The sequence below is a fragment of the Podarcis filfolensis genome (assembly GCF_964270895.1).
Source record: "Podarcis filfolensis genome assembly, chromosome: 1".
Lineage (NCBI taxonomy): Eukaryota > Metazoa > Chordata > Lepidosauria > Squamata > Lacertidae > Podarcis > Podarcis filfolensis.
Window position 1 is genome coordinate 44,964,155 of NC_139604.1, and position 20,218 is coordinate 44,984,372.

The 20,218-nt window shown below is 40.8% G+C and overlaps 1 protein-coding gene across 12 annotated transcripts in view; it reads right to left on the reverse strand.

Annotated features, from left to right (window-relative positions):
- The window catches only part of KALRN (kalirin RhoGEF kinase), a 512,792-nt gene that overhangs the window by 468,983 nt on the left and 23,591 nt on the right, over positions 1-20,218 (reverse strand). For 5 of the 12 annotated variants that reach the window (XM_083583665.1, XM_083583675.1, XM_083583674.1 and 2 more), the window contains exon 1: positions 15,577-15,855. The exons of 1 other annotated variant lie outside the window; for it this stretch is intronic. In XM_083583665.1, coding sequence (XP_083439791.1) covers positions 15,577-15,580 — 4 coding nt within the window. In that variant the 5' untranslated portion in view covers positions 15,581-15,855. Of the gene's footprint in view, positions 1-15,576; positions 15,876-20,218 lie in introns of those variants that run through there. 6 more of the 12 variants (XM_083583656.1, XM_083583677.1, XM_083583676.1 and 3 more) reach the window with 4 other exon arrangements.

Sequence of the window (20,218 nt, forward strand, 5' to 3'; positions counted from 1 at the left end):
ACCCTAGCCGGGCATCAACAGCATCCTCCTGAGAGCAGCAGTCTCTCTTAGGGGCCACATCACAAACTACATGGCCCTCATGGTTCTGTCCTCCAACAGCTCTCCATCATTTCTACTCTCTGCCCTGAAGCTGTGCAGAAGGTACTGTAGGGACACAGCACACAATTTGTAATACAGGCAAACATTATATGCTGGACATATTTATATATCTGGAATTGAAGGAACAAATCTGATGCAAAATAAACTTTTCAAGATTGCTTTTTTCTCTTGCTTTGTATTGAAATATAAAACAAGGTTTGCATTGCACTGTGAAAGACTGCTGGTTCCCAAGTGCAGTAAGAACTACCGCTAAATGAATCTGACTATGCTTACTGGAAATCAATGTGAACCTGTCTTTTAAATTTGGATATTCCACAGTACTGATGAGATTCAAAATTATTCATTCATTTATTTATTTTTAATCCCTGGGTAGCTTTGGTCTATAGAACTGGCTGTGCTGGAAGGAGTATGCAAGAGTCTCTTGCACATTTTTCAAGCTGGTCATCTCCCCTCCCTGTATATTGCCATTTAAGAGAATCATAGTGCAGTTGATGGTAACAACCTGTCCCCATTGTTCACTTTATCTGCCTAACCTGGGTTGCCAAGGGCTCATCCCATCCATCCAACACAAGAGACACAAAGGCCAGTTCAAAGTGAGACTGCCCTGGCACTCAGTTCTTCCATTGCACTGACCTGGATCACATGACATGGTAAGTTAAACTATGGCTTAGTGAGACCATGCAAATGTGCATGCCTCCAGTGAGGAGCTTAGACACTTTGTTCTTCCCTGGTCCTTTTTTACTGTAGCAAGGCTAGTTCTTGGCTACATACCATGGTTAGTGGGGAGAAAGCTTAGCCCCAAGGCCTAGATGGGATTGCACACTATGCCAAACCTTGACTTAGATCTACAAAGCACTTTAGTAAAAATGACTAGGGAGGAGAAAAGTGGCTGAGAGCTCGTCTCCCAGATCCCACATGTTTGAGCAGTCTTACTAAGCCATAGTTTGCTTTACCATGCTGCGCAAACCAGTTCACTGTGACTAGAGCTTTTGGCAAGAAACAGGCACTGAATGCTCAGCATTACCAAAGAACACAACCCGTTAACATAATAGCAGCTAGCCTTTCCTTCTGATTATAAGTTAACTTTCATTGAAGAACCTTAGAATAGATCAGGTCAATGTTCCATCTAGTCCAGCATCCTATTCTCCCACTGGCCAACCAGATGCCTATGGGGAACCTGAAAGCACTGAGCTATAACTAGAACTATAAGCTGTCTCCTGAATAACAAAAACAATGTCCTACTTTCAGTGTCACAAAGGTTCCAGGTGGAATTCAACATTGTGCTCTTCCGACTGTTCCATCTGCATAAGCACTCTTACTTGGTAGACAGAACAATTCCTCCTTTCTCCTCCCCCACTGGTTCTAGGGATTCTCCTGACCCCCTCAAAGCCAAATTCAGGGACATAGGGGTTGTGTAGTGGGGAGAGAAGAGGGAAAGCCTTAGTCTGCAAGTGAAAGTCCTTGAGAAGTCCTTGAGAAGGCAATACCAGAAACATACTTACTGAGCAGGAAGATGGTATATACATGGAGTGTCAAGGGTCTTATTGTCAGTTTTTCCTCTTATTAGTCATGTGCTCACTCACAGGACAATTAGTGTTCTATTTCCACACATGGAAGTTATTACCCTGAAATTATAGCAGTTACTACCACCAGTGAAACTGTATGGCTTCAAACCACGTGAGCGTGCTTGGCAATACAAACCACTTTAAAGTTTAGTGTCACTGCTGCTAATTTATTATTATTATTATCATCATTATCATCATAATCTTCATCATCATCATCATCATCATCTTGCCCTTCACCCTAAAGTCCCAGGGTGCATGACAACAATTAAAACACAATGTTAAGAATAGTTTTAAACAACTTATAATCACAAAAGTAAGGTGGGTACAGCTCAAGTGTCAAAAGCTAGGGTCATGTAGTAATAGCGGTCATGTAAACAGTTATGATGAATTAATGACACCAGAAGCCAGGGCTGGCTCTATCATTAGGCAGAGTGAAGCAACTGCCTCAGATGGCAGATCCTGAGGAGCAGCACGCCTTCTGCGTCAAATAAGCTAGCCTACTCGGCACCTCCTAAGGTAGTATGCTGCCCTCAGATACAGTGGAATATATTGTCCCATTAGAAGTGTCAGAGTAAGATTCAACTGCTAGTCCAGGCAGATTGCGGGTGTGGAATTGGGCAGAAGGACCATTTTGTCCTTCACCTCAGGCAGCAAAATGTATGGTACTGGCCCTGCTAGAAGAATTCTGTCATAACCACTGTCAAAAGACAACTGGGCCATACTATTGCAAACTACCTCAGGACAAACATGGAAACACGTTAACAATTTGGAGAAGGGTTTTCATCTCCATTAATACCAGCACAGAAAATGGCTTTATTTCATACTGACAGCAACAACTTGAATGTAGTCACTTGTCACTCTAAAAGCACAAACAGAGTTCAGTAGGGACAGCAGTTTTGCTGTTGTTCACAAATGAGCACTTAAATAATTGAAAGATTCTTTTGTAGCAATCACTTATTTTTCTGTAATTACTATAATAAATGTTTGCATTTATGCTGCAGAGCAAAATACAAAGTCATAAAATTAATAAACAGAGGTATGTATAATCTATCTATCTCCTTCATGGGCTGGTGCTTTTAACTATTCTAGGGCAAGGGTTTCAAGTATATTTCACTTTGGGTATATCAGTCAAAAAAGCTAAAATGCAGCACTAAGGATGGCTCTCAGTGACAGCTTTTAACATGAAGTATCAATAAAAAAGACCATAAATATATATGAAAAGGTCAAAAAGAATAGGCCTTGTTTTCTTGCAGCATCAGCAATTCTCCACAAGTAAATTCAATAAAATCCCCATACTATCTACTTCTGGAGTCGTTCTATTGTCTTCAGTGGAAAACCTCCAAGACATGCAGTTTTTATTCCACAGTTACATTGCCTTTACAATTGCCTAACTGGTAGCCACACCATAAAAACCATGACTTTTTTCATAACAGTACATAGTCCTGATGAACTATCAATACCTTTCTATGGAAACAATTGCGAAGGCCTTGGTTTAAGCGGCACATACCATATTTTTCCGTCTATAAGATGTCCCCATGTATAAGACGCCCCCTATTTTGGGGACTCAGATTTAAGAAAATGGGGGCAGATGGCCCAGAGTATAAGACACCCCCTAATTTTTGACATTATTTTTTAGGGGGGAACCTAGTCTTATACACAGAAAAATACAGTAATTACTAAGAACACCATGCTTGCTAGGTTTTATATATCACATAGTTTATTTAAAAAGCTACATTTGCAAAGTAAGTTAAGACATCAGCACACAAGAAATGAAGAGATCTGGCAATTCTGAGAGGCACTGGATGGCTATGACCTATCAAACACAGAAGAATTTGGTTCTGAGTAAATAATAACAATAGGATTATGCTGAAAAGCTACAGTCCTATGCACACTTGGTAGTAAATCCCACTAAATTCAGCACAATTTGTTTCTGTAAATAACCCTTCCACAGTTCTGCCAAGCTAGATTATGAGAAGAACTGAATAGAAGAGTACCAGATAGGTCCTTGAGGGTGAGAGGCAACATGTAAGGCCTAACTAGTAAAGCATAACAATAAGTCTTTAAAAGCACTATCAGTGTTGCAAAGACTTTAAGTAATCATGAGCTGGACTCTGCTAGCTTTGTGAAACAAGGGAAGATGCCTTCCTTCACATCTTGCTTTTCTGAAGTAATCTTGGCAATGCAGGACACAAGGCCTCCTCACCTAAGGGAGGCATCTTGGCAAGCTTTTGGGCACAGTTTCATGATATCCCTAGCAGAGATGCAGATTGCAGTTTAAGGGCCAAGGGGGGGAAAGCCATTCTGGATGGTGAGGGATTCCCTTCAAATATGAGAATTGGGAAATGAAGCCTACTTTCTGCAATAACCTACTTTGATGTCATGCCAGCACTATGCAAAAGCCTTTTTTTAATTTTCTCAGGCATGTTAATTTGTGCGTTTTTACTGTTGATACTTGGGTTTTAGCCTGTTCTCTTACTTGCTGTTTGACTTTATTGTTGTTGTTTTATAAAGCTTTTATTATTGTTTATTTGTGCTGTGTTTTTTATATTTTACTGGAAGCTGTAAGATTGTTTTTGAAGGATGACGTATAAATACTTTAAAATAAATAAACAGACGAATGCTTTAGATTTATTGGAGAAATAACAAGGTGATTACATAATATCAAATTTCTCTAGGAAGCTAGTAATAAATATGGTGTAAGTAAGGGCAGATGCCACGTTGGACCAAGAAAGCAAAACACATGAAAGAGATGAGAGACTTCTAGAAACTTGGTCAAAGTACAGCATTTGTCCATCATGCTTCCATTGCATGTCAGTGAGCATGGAATCAAAGGCAGTCATCTGAGTTAATAGCACCCCTTCCAAGTTTACCCCACTTCTCCTCAGAACCCTTTGACCTTTTTCTGTAACTGCTCACATCCATTTTCATTCAGTTTTGTCCTGCAGTGGACAGAGCTTTGCTGTTCATGCACAGCTACTGTACTGATGCCTATACATATGTGGTTAAACCAGTATCATTTCACGTTCTGCCATTTTAAAATGAATGCATAAATAAATAAAAATCTCTCAGTATCTTTGTGGATGCTCTTGTATATATATCGGGACCTGAACACCATTTATTCTTCCTTGTTTTATGGATTACCATATAGAAACTGTATGATTTTTATTGTTTCATTTATACTGTGTTCTGCCTTAGGTGCACAATGTGATAAAAAACGATTAACAAAATCTATAGATAAGTAACCTGAGTGCCTTCCTGAAATGCCGCTTTTGTGCAAACTGGAGCATTTCAGGAATGCAGTGGCACAGCACAGTGCCACTGCCACTTACCTGGGTGGTACCAGGCAGGGCAGGATAGTAGTGAGGTCAGGACTTTGTAGGCACACTGGTGCAGTGCTAGAGGGTGTCACACAGCCCCAAACTCAGCTTGCCCTGCTTCACCCCCACAATAGCCACATAAGTGGCAGTGACACAGCACTGCCCCACTACCTCAGCAACACCTGGTGCCATGACACACCCCAGTATTTCAAAAGCAGAAAAACCACAGTGTGTTGATGAAACATGTTTACAGACTGATTTACAGAGGAGCTGTGGGGGAAAAGAAGAACCTCTCAGACCATGCCTAGAAATAATGGGACAAACGGAAGCAATCATGGGACAAAGGGGAGTGTGGGTGAGCCCTTAGTCAGAAGACTGGGTAGTGTATTTGCTCCAGGTTTTGCACAGTGCCACACACAACTGACTGCCAACCTCACCCACTTTCTCCAAGAGAAGTAGCATACTACTGAAAATATGCAATCAAGATAGGGTAGGCTTAAAAAGGTAAATGGACCCCTGACCATTAGGTGCAGTCATGACCGACTCTGGGGTTGCGGCGCTCATCTCACTTTATTGGCTAAGGGACCCGGTGTACAGCTTCCGGGTCATGTGGCCAGCATGACTAAGCTGCTTCTGGCGAACCAGAGCAGCACCTGGAAACACCATTTACCCTCCTGCCGGAGCAGTACCTATTTATCTACTTGCACTTTGACATGCTTTCGAACTGCTAGGTTGGCAGGAGCAGGGACCGATCAATGGGAGCTCACCCCGTCACGGGGATTTGAACCGCCGACCTTCTGATCGGCAAGTCCTAGGCTCTGTGGTTTAACCCACAGCGCCACCCGCATCCCAGGGTAGGATTATCCCACCCTAAATGCAAAATGGGGCTTTGATAAAGTACAGCTAGATTTTTATTTTACATGTGTTGCTCATTGAGTGACATTTATATGTAGCTTCTGTAAAATGCTTTTTCTATTAAGCTGTAAAATGTAAATTTGGACCTCAACTGTACAGAACAGAAAGTCTCAGGAAATGGTATAACAACTTCTTTCATTCTGCTTAGTTTCGATGAAGGTAGGATTGATTGACAATCTTTATTACTCAACAGCAGTTGTTCAGTGGCCTAAGGGAAATAAGCCTGAGCTCAGTTCCAAGTAGACAACTGTCCAAATTACAGTATAGCATAATCACAGTTAAACCTTTTTTGACAAGTCCCACCAGTGGGGCCAACAGCCTATAAAGCAGAATAACATGCTATGCTTTGAACTGATATTCTTAGGTCAAGTTTATTTACTTTCTTTTCACACTAATATTCCACCATTCTCCAAGGAATTCAAATCCTCATACAACAGCAACTTCACAACAACCCTGTGTGGTAGGTTGAACCAAGTTGTCTCTCTTCTGAGCAGGGATTTGAACAAGGGTCCACAGGTTTGCATAAAGTGTAAGCCAATTCATGTTAAATGTTCTTGAGAAAGTCTCCCAATACTGGAGCAGAAAGTCCTTGAACTAAATGTATAGGAGTGTAAAGGTAAGATAACTCCCTTTAAGTTCTTCTAAATCAATTTCACGCCAAAGAGAACCAATATATCATGAGATTCTTGGAAGCAACAGGCAGAAATTGCACCAACTTTCCTCCATTATCAGAGTTTCATTCTAACTTGGCTGAAGTATCCAGAGATGAGCCTGGCACAAGGGTTCCACTAAGGACATCTTTGTGTTCAATCAATGTGAACCAACTATGCAGCAAGATGGTAGATAGAATGGGCTGGCTGGTTCTTTGCCTTCACACTCTGTCCCGACTATAATATTGCTGATTACTGTTAATATTACTGAAGCATAAAGGGCACGTGTTGAGCAGAATTTCAAGCACAATTTCAGAAATATGAACGTTCCCTTTCATGCAAGGGTGGGGGACCCCTGCATCTGGAATAGGATAGGCAGAGAGGTGCCACGGCAGAAAATTGATACATAAGTCAAGTTATTTGTCACTGTCAGCATGTGTTATTTGTGCCAATTCCCATTCACTGGAAATATCACCACTGATGCTCAACAATGTGTTCATGGGAAGATACCATGTATATTTGAAATGTGAATTTCTTCCTTTGAATTGCTGGCTGGCAATGCAAAGGATCTTTCTCTTCAAATAAGCTGCTCCTTCAAAGGAAAAATGTTCCTCTGCATCATCTGATGTCATTGTGACATCAGGTGATTGACAGTGCGGGCAGCTAGCTACAAACACAATTGAGGATTATACTTTATGCATCTGATGAAGTGAATTCAAACCCAGAAAATCTTATGCCATAATAAATTTGTAAGTCTTTAAGGTGCCACAAGACCTTTCATGGTTTTTGATCCAGCAAATGACAGTCTTTGACTAAGTCCTAATTCAATCAGTGGGACTTAGGTTACTCACAATCAACAGAAATCCCATTGATTTCAATGGGACTTAATCAAGATTACAAATGCAAGGCTCGTATCAATGCAGTTATGAGCATGTTTTCTTAGAACTAAATCTTACTCTCTTTGCCATGGCTTACACACTAGCAGGGCTGGCCCAATACATTTTGTTGCTTGAGGCAGAACATGGAATGACACTTCCATCCACACACACATCAAGGTACAAAGTACTAAAGGCTGGTCAAGTTATTTTGACACCTCAGCCAATACATCCCCAAAGCATCTCTCCCTGCATGGAAAAATACAATTTCCTGTCCTTTCATGACATCTAACATTGTTCAGCTCCCTGGGGTGACCACATCACTCTGTCTAATGATAGGGCTGTTCCTGCTCACAGGTAGCAGTATGCAGAATTCCATTACTTTCCTTTCCAAGTTGTTGTGCATGGGATGGCAACACAAGAACAAGCTTTTCCTGCAGTGGCTCCCCATTTGTGGAAAGTTTTCCTCAAGGAGGTTCACCTGGCACCTAAAGATATATACTGAAGGCTCCAGGCAAAAACGTTCCTCTTCAACCAGGCCTTTGGCTGATTAGTATTCTATAGGCTTTTAAATGTGTTTGGGGGGGTGTTGTTTTGTTGTTTTGGTTTTAACTATTTATTTGTGCTTTTGCCTTGCATTTTTATCTTGTGAACTGCCCTGAGATCTTGGGATGAAGGTCGGTATGCAAATTTAATTATTTATAATAATAATCCAAAACATGCCTGTGAGAGAGTAAGTCCAACTAAATTCAGTGGTGCTTACTTCTGAGTAAATGTGCATGAGAGCAGACTGCCTGTCACACAGTCTCTGATTGGCTGGATTGTGTCCTGCATTTATAGACATGTATGGCAAGAATTCAAAAAAATCCTTCTTAACCACTAAACTGAACAGTGAACACTGTTTTATTACCACATGCATTCACTTGAGTGTGCTTGTAGGACATTAATTTCACACATGGCTGGGCATAAATACAAACCTGGTTTCCAATTCACCCTTACAAAAGATGTGTCAATTAAAAAAAGAAAGAAAAAGTTTCAGTCTTGAGTAAGAGTGCAAAAAACCTCAGTTTGCAGATATAGTGAACGAACTGCATCAAGTCTACCAATTGTGTAATTAATTGGTTTTAAAAGATACACAATGATCAGGAAAATAACATGTATCTTAGGGTGGACATGTGAAAGCAACCTAAAGAAATCTTAGAGATTAGTGGCCTAAAAGTGATAGAGATGCTGCCTTTCTAACAAGGCTATAGATACTTCAAGACTACTGCTATTTTGTGGGTGGAATTCAATTGTGTGCTGGTAAATTCAAGTTAGGTTAATAAAGTGGATTTGGTGCTCTTGCAAAACATACTTCTCCTGCTTCTTCTTTGAAATGGCTTTTGTGACAAGGGAAATGAGGAAATTCACTGACAAGTGTGGGATAGCAACTGTTTGCAGCAATGTCACATAACTTCCCTACAATAAAGCAGGATGAATGCTCAACAAACAAACAACATTGTATAAATTCCCAATAAACTTTGGGGATTGTAGCCTATTAAATTTTACTTCAGTAGACCCATTGTAATAAATGGACCTAAGTTAGTTGTATTTATTAATTCCAATAGACTTACTCTAAGTATGACTAACACTGGATAAAACCCTGTGCAAACAAATCAGGACGAATCCTCAGTAAACAGGCCATCCAGGAGTGACTTATGTGCTGCAGTTAGTTTCAAAAACCCAGCACATCTTCAGATTTGCTGAAGTATAGATGGTAAGATTTTGCCATTGTTCCCCTCTGAAAATGCTTTGTCTGATGCATTTAAGATAGCTGCATTAAGAATGACCTGAAAACGTGTAAAATTCATTGTCAACAATGTGGTTTTATTGAACCAGAACAGTGCAACACTTATTTGTTTTGCTATTTGAAAATCCGCAGCAGATACTGTCTGACACCTACAGGCTACCCAGTGTGGGCAAAATAAACTTAGGCAGAGTGGAAATGTTCCCAGAAATCAACATTCTCAGTTAATTGTAATTCTTACAGTGGTGACTAGCACACTGATATGTCACTGCTCCAGACACCTGCAAGCTAGACTACAATAATGATTTAAATACTAATTAATGCTGCTCTAAACATATTACTAGAGTCAGCACAAGAGAAAGAACGATAACCATACAAATTTGCAATGGTAGATTCAAGTCTCCAAGATAAAGGTACTGCTTCAATTACATCTACCTTTGTTTTGCTGCCATAGTTGCAGCTAACATCCTTAAGGAAGCTATTTGAAAGTGCCCTCAAAAGAGGATGCCCATTATTAGTTAGATTTCCCTCTTACACACACACAATTTTTCCATTTCCGTCAAATTTCCATAGACCACCTCTTCCAAACAACCACCTGCTTAGCTGCTACATATCTCTGCATCCTTACTCTAAAAAGAAACTTGTGCAACAATTAAAATTAGAAAATTTTAAAAAATACAAATCTTTAATATTCTGGACATTACATGCTAGGGATTAGTCTCTTTAACAACATGCCCGCTACAGAGAGAAAACCAGAGGGGAAAATCTAGAAGGTGATAGGACTTTGCTGAATGACTAGATTATCCTTTGGCGGCGCGGCAGCAGCGGGAGGCCCCATTAGCTAAAGTGGTGCTTCAGGTTAAGACCAGTTTCAGGTTAAGAATGGACCTCCAGAAAGAATTAAGTAATTAACCCGAGGTACCACTGTACTGTATAAGGAAAATAAATATGGGTCAGGTGTATTATAACAGTTTAAATTACAGGTCAGTGTAGGTGGGACAGATGAAAACGTTCCATGGAGCCTAAATTAAGACTGATTCTAGATAGGGGCTTAATTTGTTACTAAAATATCACAAATGGATCATTAACACTTATTAAAAATTATTGGATTTCTTCAAAAAGAGTAAGTCCATATTAAATGGGGCAAAAAATATAGGCTGGGATTTTGATGCCAATGACATCATGTGGACACTACAAAAATGTTCCCATAAAAAACACCTTCTGGAGCCCCCCCCCCCGATGTTTTTTGCTTCCCACTATAAACCATAGTTGTCCCCAAAATAAGACCAGAAAGCAACGCTATACAGTATAGGGCTCAGCTGAAATATATTTTGCAAGCATTTTGCAGCTCCCCCCAAACACCCTGTGTCTTCAGTGAAGATGGGGAGGAGGGATTTTAAAGGATGTGGAATCATGGAAGCATTCCTATAACCAACACTTCCTGCCTTGCCATGCTGCAATGAAACCATCATAGCCGGAAAGACAAGCGTAACTGTGTTGCCAAGACAACTGGGGACAATACTCTGTGTCTTACTGCACTGCTATGCTACCCTATGGTGGTTCCACAGTAGCACAGATATGCAGGAAGCGTCACTCCAGTTCCTTAGCAACAAGGATACACCCCTTCACAGCAATCTGAGCTTGATTGGCCTTAGTAACATCACCATATAACCAAATCTCACTGGTTATGGACTGCTGTTATGTCACTGCATTCTGTAAATGAGTCCTGACTGGTTGACAGAACAGCTGGGGAAGAAACAGTAGCAGAGCAGGACGTTTAGAAGGTTTCAGACAATAGAAAGTCCTCTCCTTTGGAGGTGAAATTTCAGCAAAGTCTTGGTACTACAAAAGTGTAGAACAGTTTAAGGGGGGGGAATTATGAGCAAATAATATTTTAACCATGCATTCAAATAAATGAAAATGAATGCCACATTCTGATTCTGACTTTTGGAGCAACGTGTGAAGTAAGTCTTATGTAAACATACAAAGGAGTGGATTGAAAGAGATTTCATTTTAGAACTAATTCAGTAAGAGGAAGGAAGAGCTACTATTTGAAAATACAGCACTAGCAAATTGGGACAAACTCCCTAAAGTATAGAACAAGCCACCTTGAGCTTTGAAAGGGCAATAGGTGCAGGGTAGAATCTATTAACATGCTTCTGCAGTAGAAAGGCTAGAAACTGTTAGATGAAGGGGAGGGTGAATATATTTGTCACCACATTGCTTACTCCATTCTAACTTTTTATTATCAATTTCCGCAGAAGGTCAGCCTGGTGCCTGGTAGAAAATTGCATAAATTTATTGGCCTAATGCCAATGGAGTTAATGTTGCTAAGCTTATAATTTATTTTCAAAATCCAAACTGACAATGCAAAAAAAATGCAAGTTAAACCAGCAGGAATCTTTGCAAATAATCACTGTGCATTAGTTATATATGGAATTTTATATGGGGCCACTGCCTGGGGAACTATCAGCAGAAGCTTTAGATCTAGTGATGGCCCATTCTTAAACAAGATGAGAATATCAACAGCTGCAGCTCGTCTCATCCCTACATTGCAAGCCCCCCTCTTCTAAAAGTCTTTATCCTGCCTTTCTCTCCCAACAATGGTGCCTCTCCTCAAGGCAGCGATATAATAGTACAGAAGCCCTATCTACCTTTATATAAGCCTATGTTCCTCACCGGAAGGCCCTTGTGGTGGTGGCAAGCTACACATTGTGAGCTCAAATTATTAGTGAAATGGATGAGGGAAAAATGCTGCTGCCCCCCCCCCCAAAATAGTGTCTCTAGTCAGACCACTTGCCCTCACATTTTCCTTTTGGAGGAAGCCCAGCAAACAACCTAATGAAATGGGCAAGAACAGATAGAATTTATATAGCAAGGAAGGGAAGAAAAGGAAAAAAGAGAACTATATCCAACACAAATAGAAGGGGGTGGACTTCAGTAAGTGATGCACAGATTAGTAAGCAATTGGAGTCTCTCAGCACGGCCTCTTGCTACTCAAGCCCTGTGGTGGGATGCAGCTCAATCTATGCTACTCGAAGTCTGTGGCCCTGTTTCAATCACATGTAGCCAATGCAGTGTCCTTCATGTTGGACTACAACTCCCATTAGCCTCCAGTCAATAAAGCCAATTGGCCGGGGATGATAGGAGTTGTAGTTTACAATACCTTGAGGGCATCACATTGGCTGCCTTTGGTTTTGAGAATACTGAGTTAGACAGCCCGTCTCATTTTAAGATCACTTCCTATGTTCTCACACTAGGCCTTTATGCAGATGTATAGAGTGAATTGTAAAATTCATGGCAGATCCCACAATCTACTCTGGAGTTTTGGTACAACATAAATCCAGATTCTATAACGCTCTCCAGTGACTTGATGGAAACTTTTCAGGGAGTGAGATGAATTAATGAGTGCTATTCATTCCCATTATCAATCCTTATGCCTCCTTTTAAACATAATTTTATTTTTATAAAAAGCTTTATTCAGTAACATAAGGGTGCTTTTTTTGTTTACTTGTACAACAGCAAATAACCACTTCTAAAATCAGCAGTCTGTAGTTACTGCGCCTTTTCTAAAGGCTAGGATATATAAAGGAGGTGATTATATAAATAGGACCAATATAGGTTGCTGAAGAAGGGTGCAAGCTTTGCTGATTTTACAGAGCTTTCAGTTTCAAAACACAGCATAATGTCATAAACTTTGTTTTCATTCCACTCTGTCCAAGCAAGCAGGTTTTGTAAAACACCAAAGTTTGTAGTCATGAATGTGGGATTCATTTAGTTCAGCCAAAACGTCTTGAACAAATAACTCCTACTCTGGAAATTATTTTTTAACGTGAGTAGCCTATTAAGATTCTACATCCATGCAAGGGAATGCCAGTACTTTACCACATATGCATTTCTAGATAAGTAATGATGCCTGGTTAAACACTAATAGGAGTACATGGAACTGCTGTTAAGTTTATACACACCTTTCTGTTTTAACTCAAACATTAAACTTGCTATCCACTCTCCTAAGAATTACCTTCTGACCTTCTGACAGCCTAATCTGGTCCCTCCTCTCAGATCTAGCTATTTGGTTTGGAACTTCTCATTTAGATTATTGCAATGCATTCTCTTAAAAATGAATTGGAAGCATGCTGTAGATGGTTAATAGGTACAAGCTTTCTCTATCATTGCATCTCCATGCTGGGGGAAAGCAAGATCAGTTGAATTTCTGCCTGTATGATTAATTTGTTAAATCATTCAAGACAAAAGCAGCCTTCATGATGTAATCAGTTTTGGTCAGGGACTGCTACTTCAGTAATTAGAGCCAATTAATTCATTGCTGTGCAAATGAAGAACACCTTCCAACAGAATCTAAACAGCACGAGATCTTCACAGGATATACCTAATAACTTGGAATGTGGCTTTTGACTCCAATGACAACAAATCTGAAAGAAAAGCAGAAATCTGGCTGAACATGACCAGGAACACATGTTCATTGGATAAGAGCTATTCAGCATGAGGACATTATAACTTGATTGCCAAATTAGTAAATGTGAAGCTTCAAGCAAGTTACTAGGTCCAAAACACCTTTTTGAGCAAAAGAATTTACCTTACTAAATACTCTCTAGCAGTGTGTGTGTGTGTGTGTGTGTGTGTGTGTGTATATATATATATATATATATATATATATATATATATATATATATATATAAATAAAATTTGAATTTGCCATATTCTCTAAAAATATTCTTTCAGTTAGGTTGAGCTGCCAGGCTACAACAAAGTGAAACCTCATTTACCTCAATGAGATTTACCTTAAAATCTCTTGGTACATTGGGAGACAAGGCAGCTGTGGCTTCTCCCACCCCAGTCCTTCATCAGTACTATCATCTCAATCCCTTCACCCAATCTGACTCCAGGTGTGCTTCAAAGGAGGTAGGGGGAGGGGGGAAATGATCTAGGATGGGAACAGGCAGCAGAAGTCATGGCTGCCTTGGGAGATTTAAAGTTATAAGAACGTTATTCAGGTTTGAACGCAGCAATCTTACAATCAGATGAACAGCCTGTTCAGCACTCGGAAAAAGGGCAACGCCATGAGGCAGAGAACTACAGCTAGTTTATACATCTTTTTATGTAACTTGATTAAATTAGTAAGGCCCAGGTGGATTCTAGGACTAAAACTGCCTGATATGAAACATTACCCATGCAACTTCCAATTAAACACCTGCCTAGGCAATTCTTACCATTATTTGTAGAGGCTCATCAGCTTGCTGAGTGTTAATGTACACTAGTAAAAATGATTACTTTGTAAAAGCCAATGCTACTTTTTAAAAAATAAAAAAGATTGTTTTGAGTGTGTGTTAATTATCCACTAAAATTATATGAATGGCTGGACAAATTAACAGGTTTGACCACATAACTGAGGGTTATTTCCTTCTTATTTTGACTTACATGAGAGAAAATCCCACGAAGTGCAATGGAGCTTACTTTCGAGTAGACCTGCACAGGACTGCACTGTTAAGAGTCTGGTCACTTTATCACTTATCAACACACTGCCCAGTGGACAAAGGGGCTGTAGCTCAATAAGAGACTATCTGCTTTGCTAGCAGAAGGTCCTGCATTCAATCCCTGGCAATTCCTCCAATTAAAAAAACAACTAGGTGGCAGGTGATGTGACAGACTTCCGCCACCCACAGTAGACAAAACTGGGCTAGTGATGAACAAATAATCAGATCTGGTAGCATATAAAACAGCTTATGTTTCTAATGTAACAGGCCCTCAGAAACTATCCCTCAGGCTCATATTTTTTTAAAGCTAGGATATTCTGTTTAGATTAGGATATTCTGAAAGATGGTCCTTTACAACACATTAAAGCATTTTCTAACACTTATCATAGCTGAAGTTTTAAAGATTCCAAAATGTGCGAGAGAAACAGACTTTAAGAGTCTGTGGCCGTTGGACACTGAGCTGCTATGAAGATAAGATGCCAAGGTAGAAAAAGAGGTTCCTATATTTTAATCATCAGGCAAAAGGGGAGTATCAGCAGCTGTGGCTCTTCTCACCTCTGCAAGATAAGTGGCACCCGTCAAGAATCCAGCTTCTATATAACTATGAAATATATGGCAGTCAAATCCCCTTTGGTATATGGTCACTCTGTATGAGGAAACTTTCAAAATGCAGCACAGAGGTTAAACAGGAGAAACTATCTCACAGTGCAATCCTCTCACCATGTCCACTCAGAAGTAAGTCTGATTGAATTCAGCGGGTCTTACTCTCAGGTAAGTGGGGTTACGATTGCAGCCTTAAGGAAGAGACTACCTACAAGAACTTGGCATGTGGGGCAAAGTCTCCCTCCATTCCCAAATAAAGATCAAGTTGACTTACCCATCCTCTGATATTTTCATCAGCTTCAGTCTTTAAAAATCTCTGCCATTAAAGGTTGGTTCCCTGAACCACATCCACTTTGCAATCATTCCGGGGGTGGGGGGCACAAAACAACCCAAAATGCCCTTGTAGAAATTCTTTACAGAGGTGGGGAGGGGGAGAGAGAATCTTCTGAGCAGCCAATCAAGCAGCGTTTGCCAAGACTGTACTCCGTACAAAGCACATTCAGCTTTGTATTCAACAATATGCTCTACTAATAGTTAACATAAATCATTAGGGTAACTTTACAACATAAAAGACCAAACCATTTAATCTGGATTGTTCTTTTATATATCCCCCACTTCGCAAGGTTGCCATGCAACTGACTTGTAGCTAAGCAGCAATAAGTAAGTGACGATGCTATTGCTCCCTCTAGTGTAAATATGCATTATTATTTATTAAATTCATAAAGTCTAGAAGCAATAATTTACCATCCCAGCCAGCAGAAGGAAACCACCATGCATTCCCCAAAGACCAGAAGAATTACTTATAAATAATTGCTGCACATTAACAGGTTTGCCTGCTGTGTTTTTCCTGGTGTTTGGGGTGGCCCCCTCTTTGAGAATGTTTCTCTGTGTGAGTTCACTGGCACTTAAACAAGTAGGGCTGACATCCATAGAATGGGCCGAGTGCTTTGTAAAAAGGGATCAGATTGTGAGGTAGCACAGATCTGCTGAATTCTGTAACTGGGACATCTTTCACCTTTTCAGTAATTTCCTCCTTTGGCACACAGTGAGTACATGGACTTCTTCACCTTTTATAGGAGGAGGTAGTGGGTGGCAGTTTTATTACACAGTGTGCAAGATAGTTCTTGCTGCACATGTGCGCAATTTAACAACCAGTCCTGTGAACCATCTGCTTCTCTGGCCATGCTATGTGATGCTCTTCCTTCAATGTGCTTCTGAAAGGCATATCTCTGTAACTAGCAAGCAGACAAAAAGTTAGAGCCTAGTGCACTTCCTCTAGAGAAGGGTCTTTTACCGTTCGTGTTAAAGCTATGAATTAGGGACTTGCCAGTTTCACCTTAGCAATGAATGAACTGGCTGCGTGTTGTGCACAGATCTATATTTTATATCAGCCTGACATATTTATATGTTACAGTAAGAGTTGTACTGCTACAGATATAACCTTAGGTGGCATAACCTACATGCATCTATGGGTCAATGAAACTAGCTTGATAGGAATCAAATCAAACAGATACTTGGACTGTCATTGGATCTGTAAATAAATGTTGTAAAATTTGCCTCTGGTGAACAAATATTACACCTTTTGTTACCTATGGGTGAAACAGTTGTGTGTGCTGTTTTGTGATAGCTTAGGGTATATATCATTCTTCAAGATTAGTCTTCCGAATTGAAGCCATGTGTGTTTCTGATTTAAACTGAAATCACTACCTACCTGGTTGGTTTATTCTATGGAGGTTGGAAACTCTGGCATTTGTGGGTCTTGTACTTTGAGGAACCTCTTTAGAGACAACAGCCACAGATATATACTTCTCTTTATGCAAATCAGCTATAGAGACTCTCCTTAGAGTTGGCCACGCTGGGGAAATTGATTTAAAGCAAGCTATGATAAAATCTTACATTGGAGTTTGTTGAATTAATTGATAGCTGGGTTACTCACTATAGTTCTTTTGGGAGCCATGGGGCCAGGTGGCTACATGGTAAGGAATGGGACTGGAAAAGAAGAAATAACTGTTTGCTTAAGAAGAAAATATAGAAGGGCAAGTCTTTTGCAGCTTATCATGTTGGCACTGAAAACCATGATGCAGGAAAAAGAACTGGATAGTAGCCTGTAAAACACAGTGAATGAAGCAGTGTACAGTGGCGTAGCGTGGGGGGTGCAGGGGGGCTGGCCGCACCAGGCACAACATCTGGGGGTTAGGGTTAGGGGGCACAAATCCACGGGTTAGGGGGCGCAAATTACTTGCCTTGCCCCGGGTGCTGACAACCCACGCTACGCCACTGGCAGTGTATCCTGAAAAGTAATTTATGCAAAGCAGGACATTAGCACAGAGAAGGAGTCAGACCACCATAGAATTAAGAAGTAAGTTTGCTTTCATGCTAAGCACAGGAATGAGATGTTGGAGAACAGTTTTTTTCTCCAGGATCAGTTGGCAGAGAAATCTTGTATTGTGCTAGATGGCAGGAGTTGTGGAAATGCTAGTGTAAGGGTGGCCTCAAAACCCACAGTATTCATCCCAAACTCTACATGGGACCAAGGTTTGATCAACATGAACTGCAGCTTATTATCAAGCACAAGGTGGTTCCCAGAGTGTTGCCTCCCCCTCCACTTGTCTGTCCAGAGCTGTTCCCTCACATTTTTCCTTGAGCCTGCTTCTTGAACTCAGGGTAAGGACCAGTACTGCTCCCATGCTGGATGACTTACCCTTATACAAAAATCAGACCCAAAAGGGAATTCCTTGTAGACATAGCCTATGAGATTTGCCAGGAATCTCAGAATCCTGCTGTTCCTAGAAGCTCTAACTTCATTACACCACCTTCTCTAGGGTGATGTCTTCTCTATATCAGGTGGGGTTGACCAGGAGAGTGGTACTGGTCTCTGCACTATGATAAGGTAGCTAATGCAATACTTCCTCTGCTCTTCACAGGCATCTGATTCAGCCTCTATCCCCAGGACCCTCTCCTCCACACACAGGGCTTGGTCCATGTTTCTTGGCCCTTTCTCCTTTTAGCCATTTGTTCAGAACCCAAGAGCATCTCCCTCCAGCTACCGATTATAGGTCATATTTCATAGTTCTTTCACCACTGGAAACTTTTTAGTGAGCAATTAGCGTGACACAGAGAAAGAAATGGACATCTATCATATATAGAAGTGCAGGAGTAAATGCTGATGTACAGGAGCGAATTGTTATAGTCCCCCTAGCCACGCTTCCAACCAGAGTCTAAAACACGAAAGCAACTGCAAGGAGCTTATAAGCAACTAAACCTCACAGCTGATCCCTACTCCCATTCCCAAGTCAGAGGTGTTAGGAATCTTGAGAGAGAGCCACTTTCCAGAGTTTGCTCTCTTCCTGCCCTTTGAGGGCCTGGCTTTCTGGAGAGCCGAGGTGGGACAGTGGATATGCTGTTTGTTGAAGTGTTAAGCATGCCTCCACCTATGCTCAATCTGTATATTTGTAAATAAATTCAAACATTACAAAACGTCATACAGTGGTGCTGTCAGGGTAGGACTTTAGGGCCTCCTCATCAGAATGAGCAGGAGGAGCACTTAACGTAGCAGGGCTGGTTTATCACATTTTGAAGTGTGGTATTACCATTTTAAGGAAGGTGGCTGGCTCCCCATAAGACCTTTAGTCCAAAAGGCTAAAATTATCTGGCTACATCATTATGCCATAAACCTCCAGAGATATCCTTCCAAAGCAAACAAAATCCAGATAGTTGTTGTACCCCGGAACTTCTCACTGCTCGGGAAAGTGTGGTGGCATAACAAGGTGGAAGTCACACTAGGCCTTTTCAGACCTTCCCCTCCATACATAACATGCAGGAAAGAATGGAATTGTGTTCCACACAGATCCCAACATCGCCATATGCCACCGGCCCCACTTCGAGATCTCTGCAAGGACAGTTAAGGCCTCAGAAGGGGCCCTTTTGCGCATACAGGTGAACATACATGGGAGCTGTTTTCAGTTTTTCGTGTGGAACAGGTCTGGGAATGGGGGCAGTGGGCATGGTCTTGTCCTCTTATACATATTAGCTGTACAGGTAGAAGGGACTGGTGAAAGGGGCTTATGTCTGCAATAAATTCTTGCAAGTTTGCCTCATTTATTATACATTTTTGTTACAGCCGGACCAAATGGTTTTATAACTTGGGGAAAGCATACATGTGATTTTTATTATATTATATGTCATTATTAAATCAGCAATATTTGCTTGTCTCATAAAATTAAAAAAGTATCTACTTTAACTTCCAAAATCAAGGCCTCTAACATGACCTGCTTATGTGTTGTTGCAGCAGGAAAAAATGATAAGGACCAAAGCATCTATGTTTTGGTGACCCCCTGTTGTCTCAGTCCTACATCTGCCATGGACTACCTCACAGGACTGTTGCAAGCACTGAGTTAATATATGCAAAGTGCTTGAAATTAATACCTCTTTCTCCTCTCCACTAGGAGAGGATTTAGACATGTTTAGAATAAAACTGCCCACCATGACATTTCCCCCACTTTCTGTAGTCTTTGGAGGTCGCAAATGAATATGGGATATTAGATGAAATAATTTTTCACTCATTCTGCAGAGGGATGCCCAAATTCTCCTCAAGTGTACATACAGTTGACAAAGAACCATGGCAGTTGGCGGCCCCCTAATGACCGTTGCAGGTATAGTGCTCCAGTCTGCATGTTTAAGTATACATGGCCTTAGAATTGAGGTGTTTTTCTTTAAAGATGCTCAGTACATGATATCTCCATGCCCTTATCATATATGGAGTTCAGTAAGTTTATCCTCCCTGCATATTGGAAAATCCACTCCCCTGGGGTATTGCAGCCTGTTCTTCAATACAGAGGCACTTTCCCTGTGTTTCACACCACCTTCTCCATTCCATACTGTGCTGCACACAACAGCATCTGGCCCATTGTGCTGAG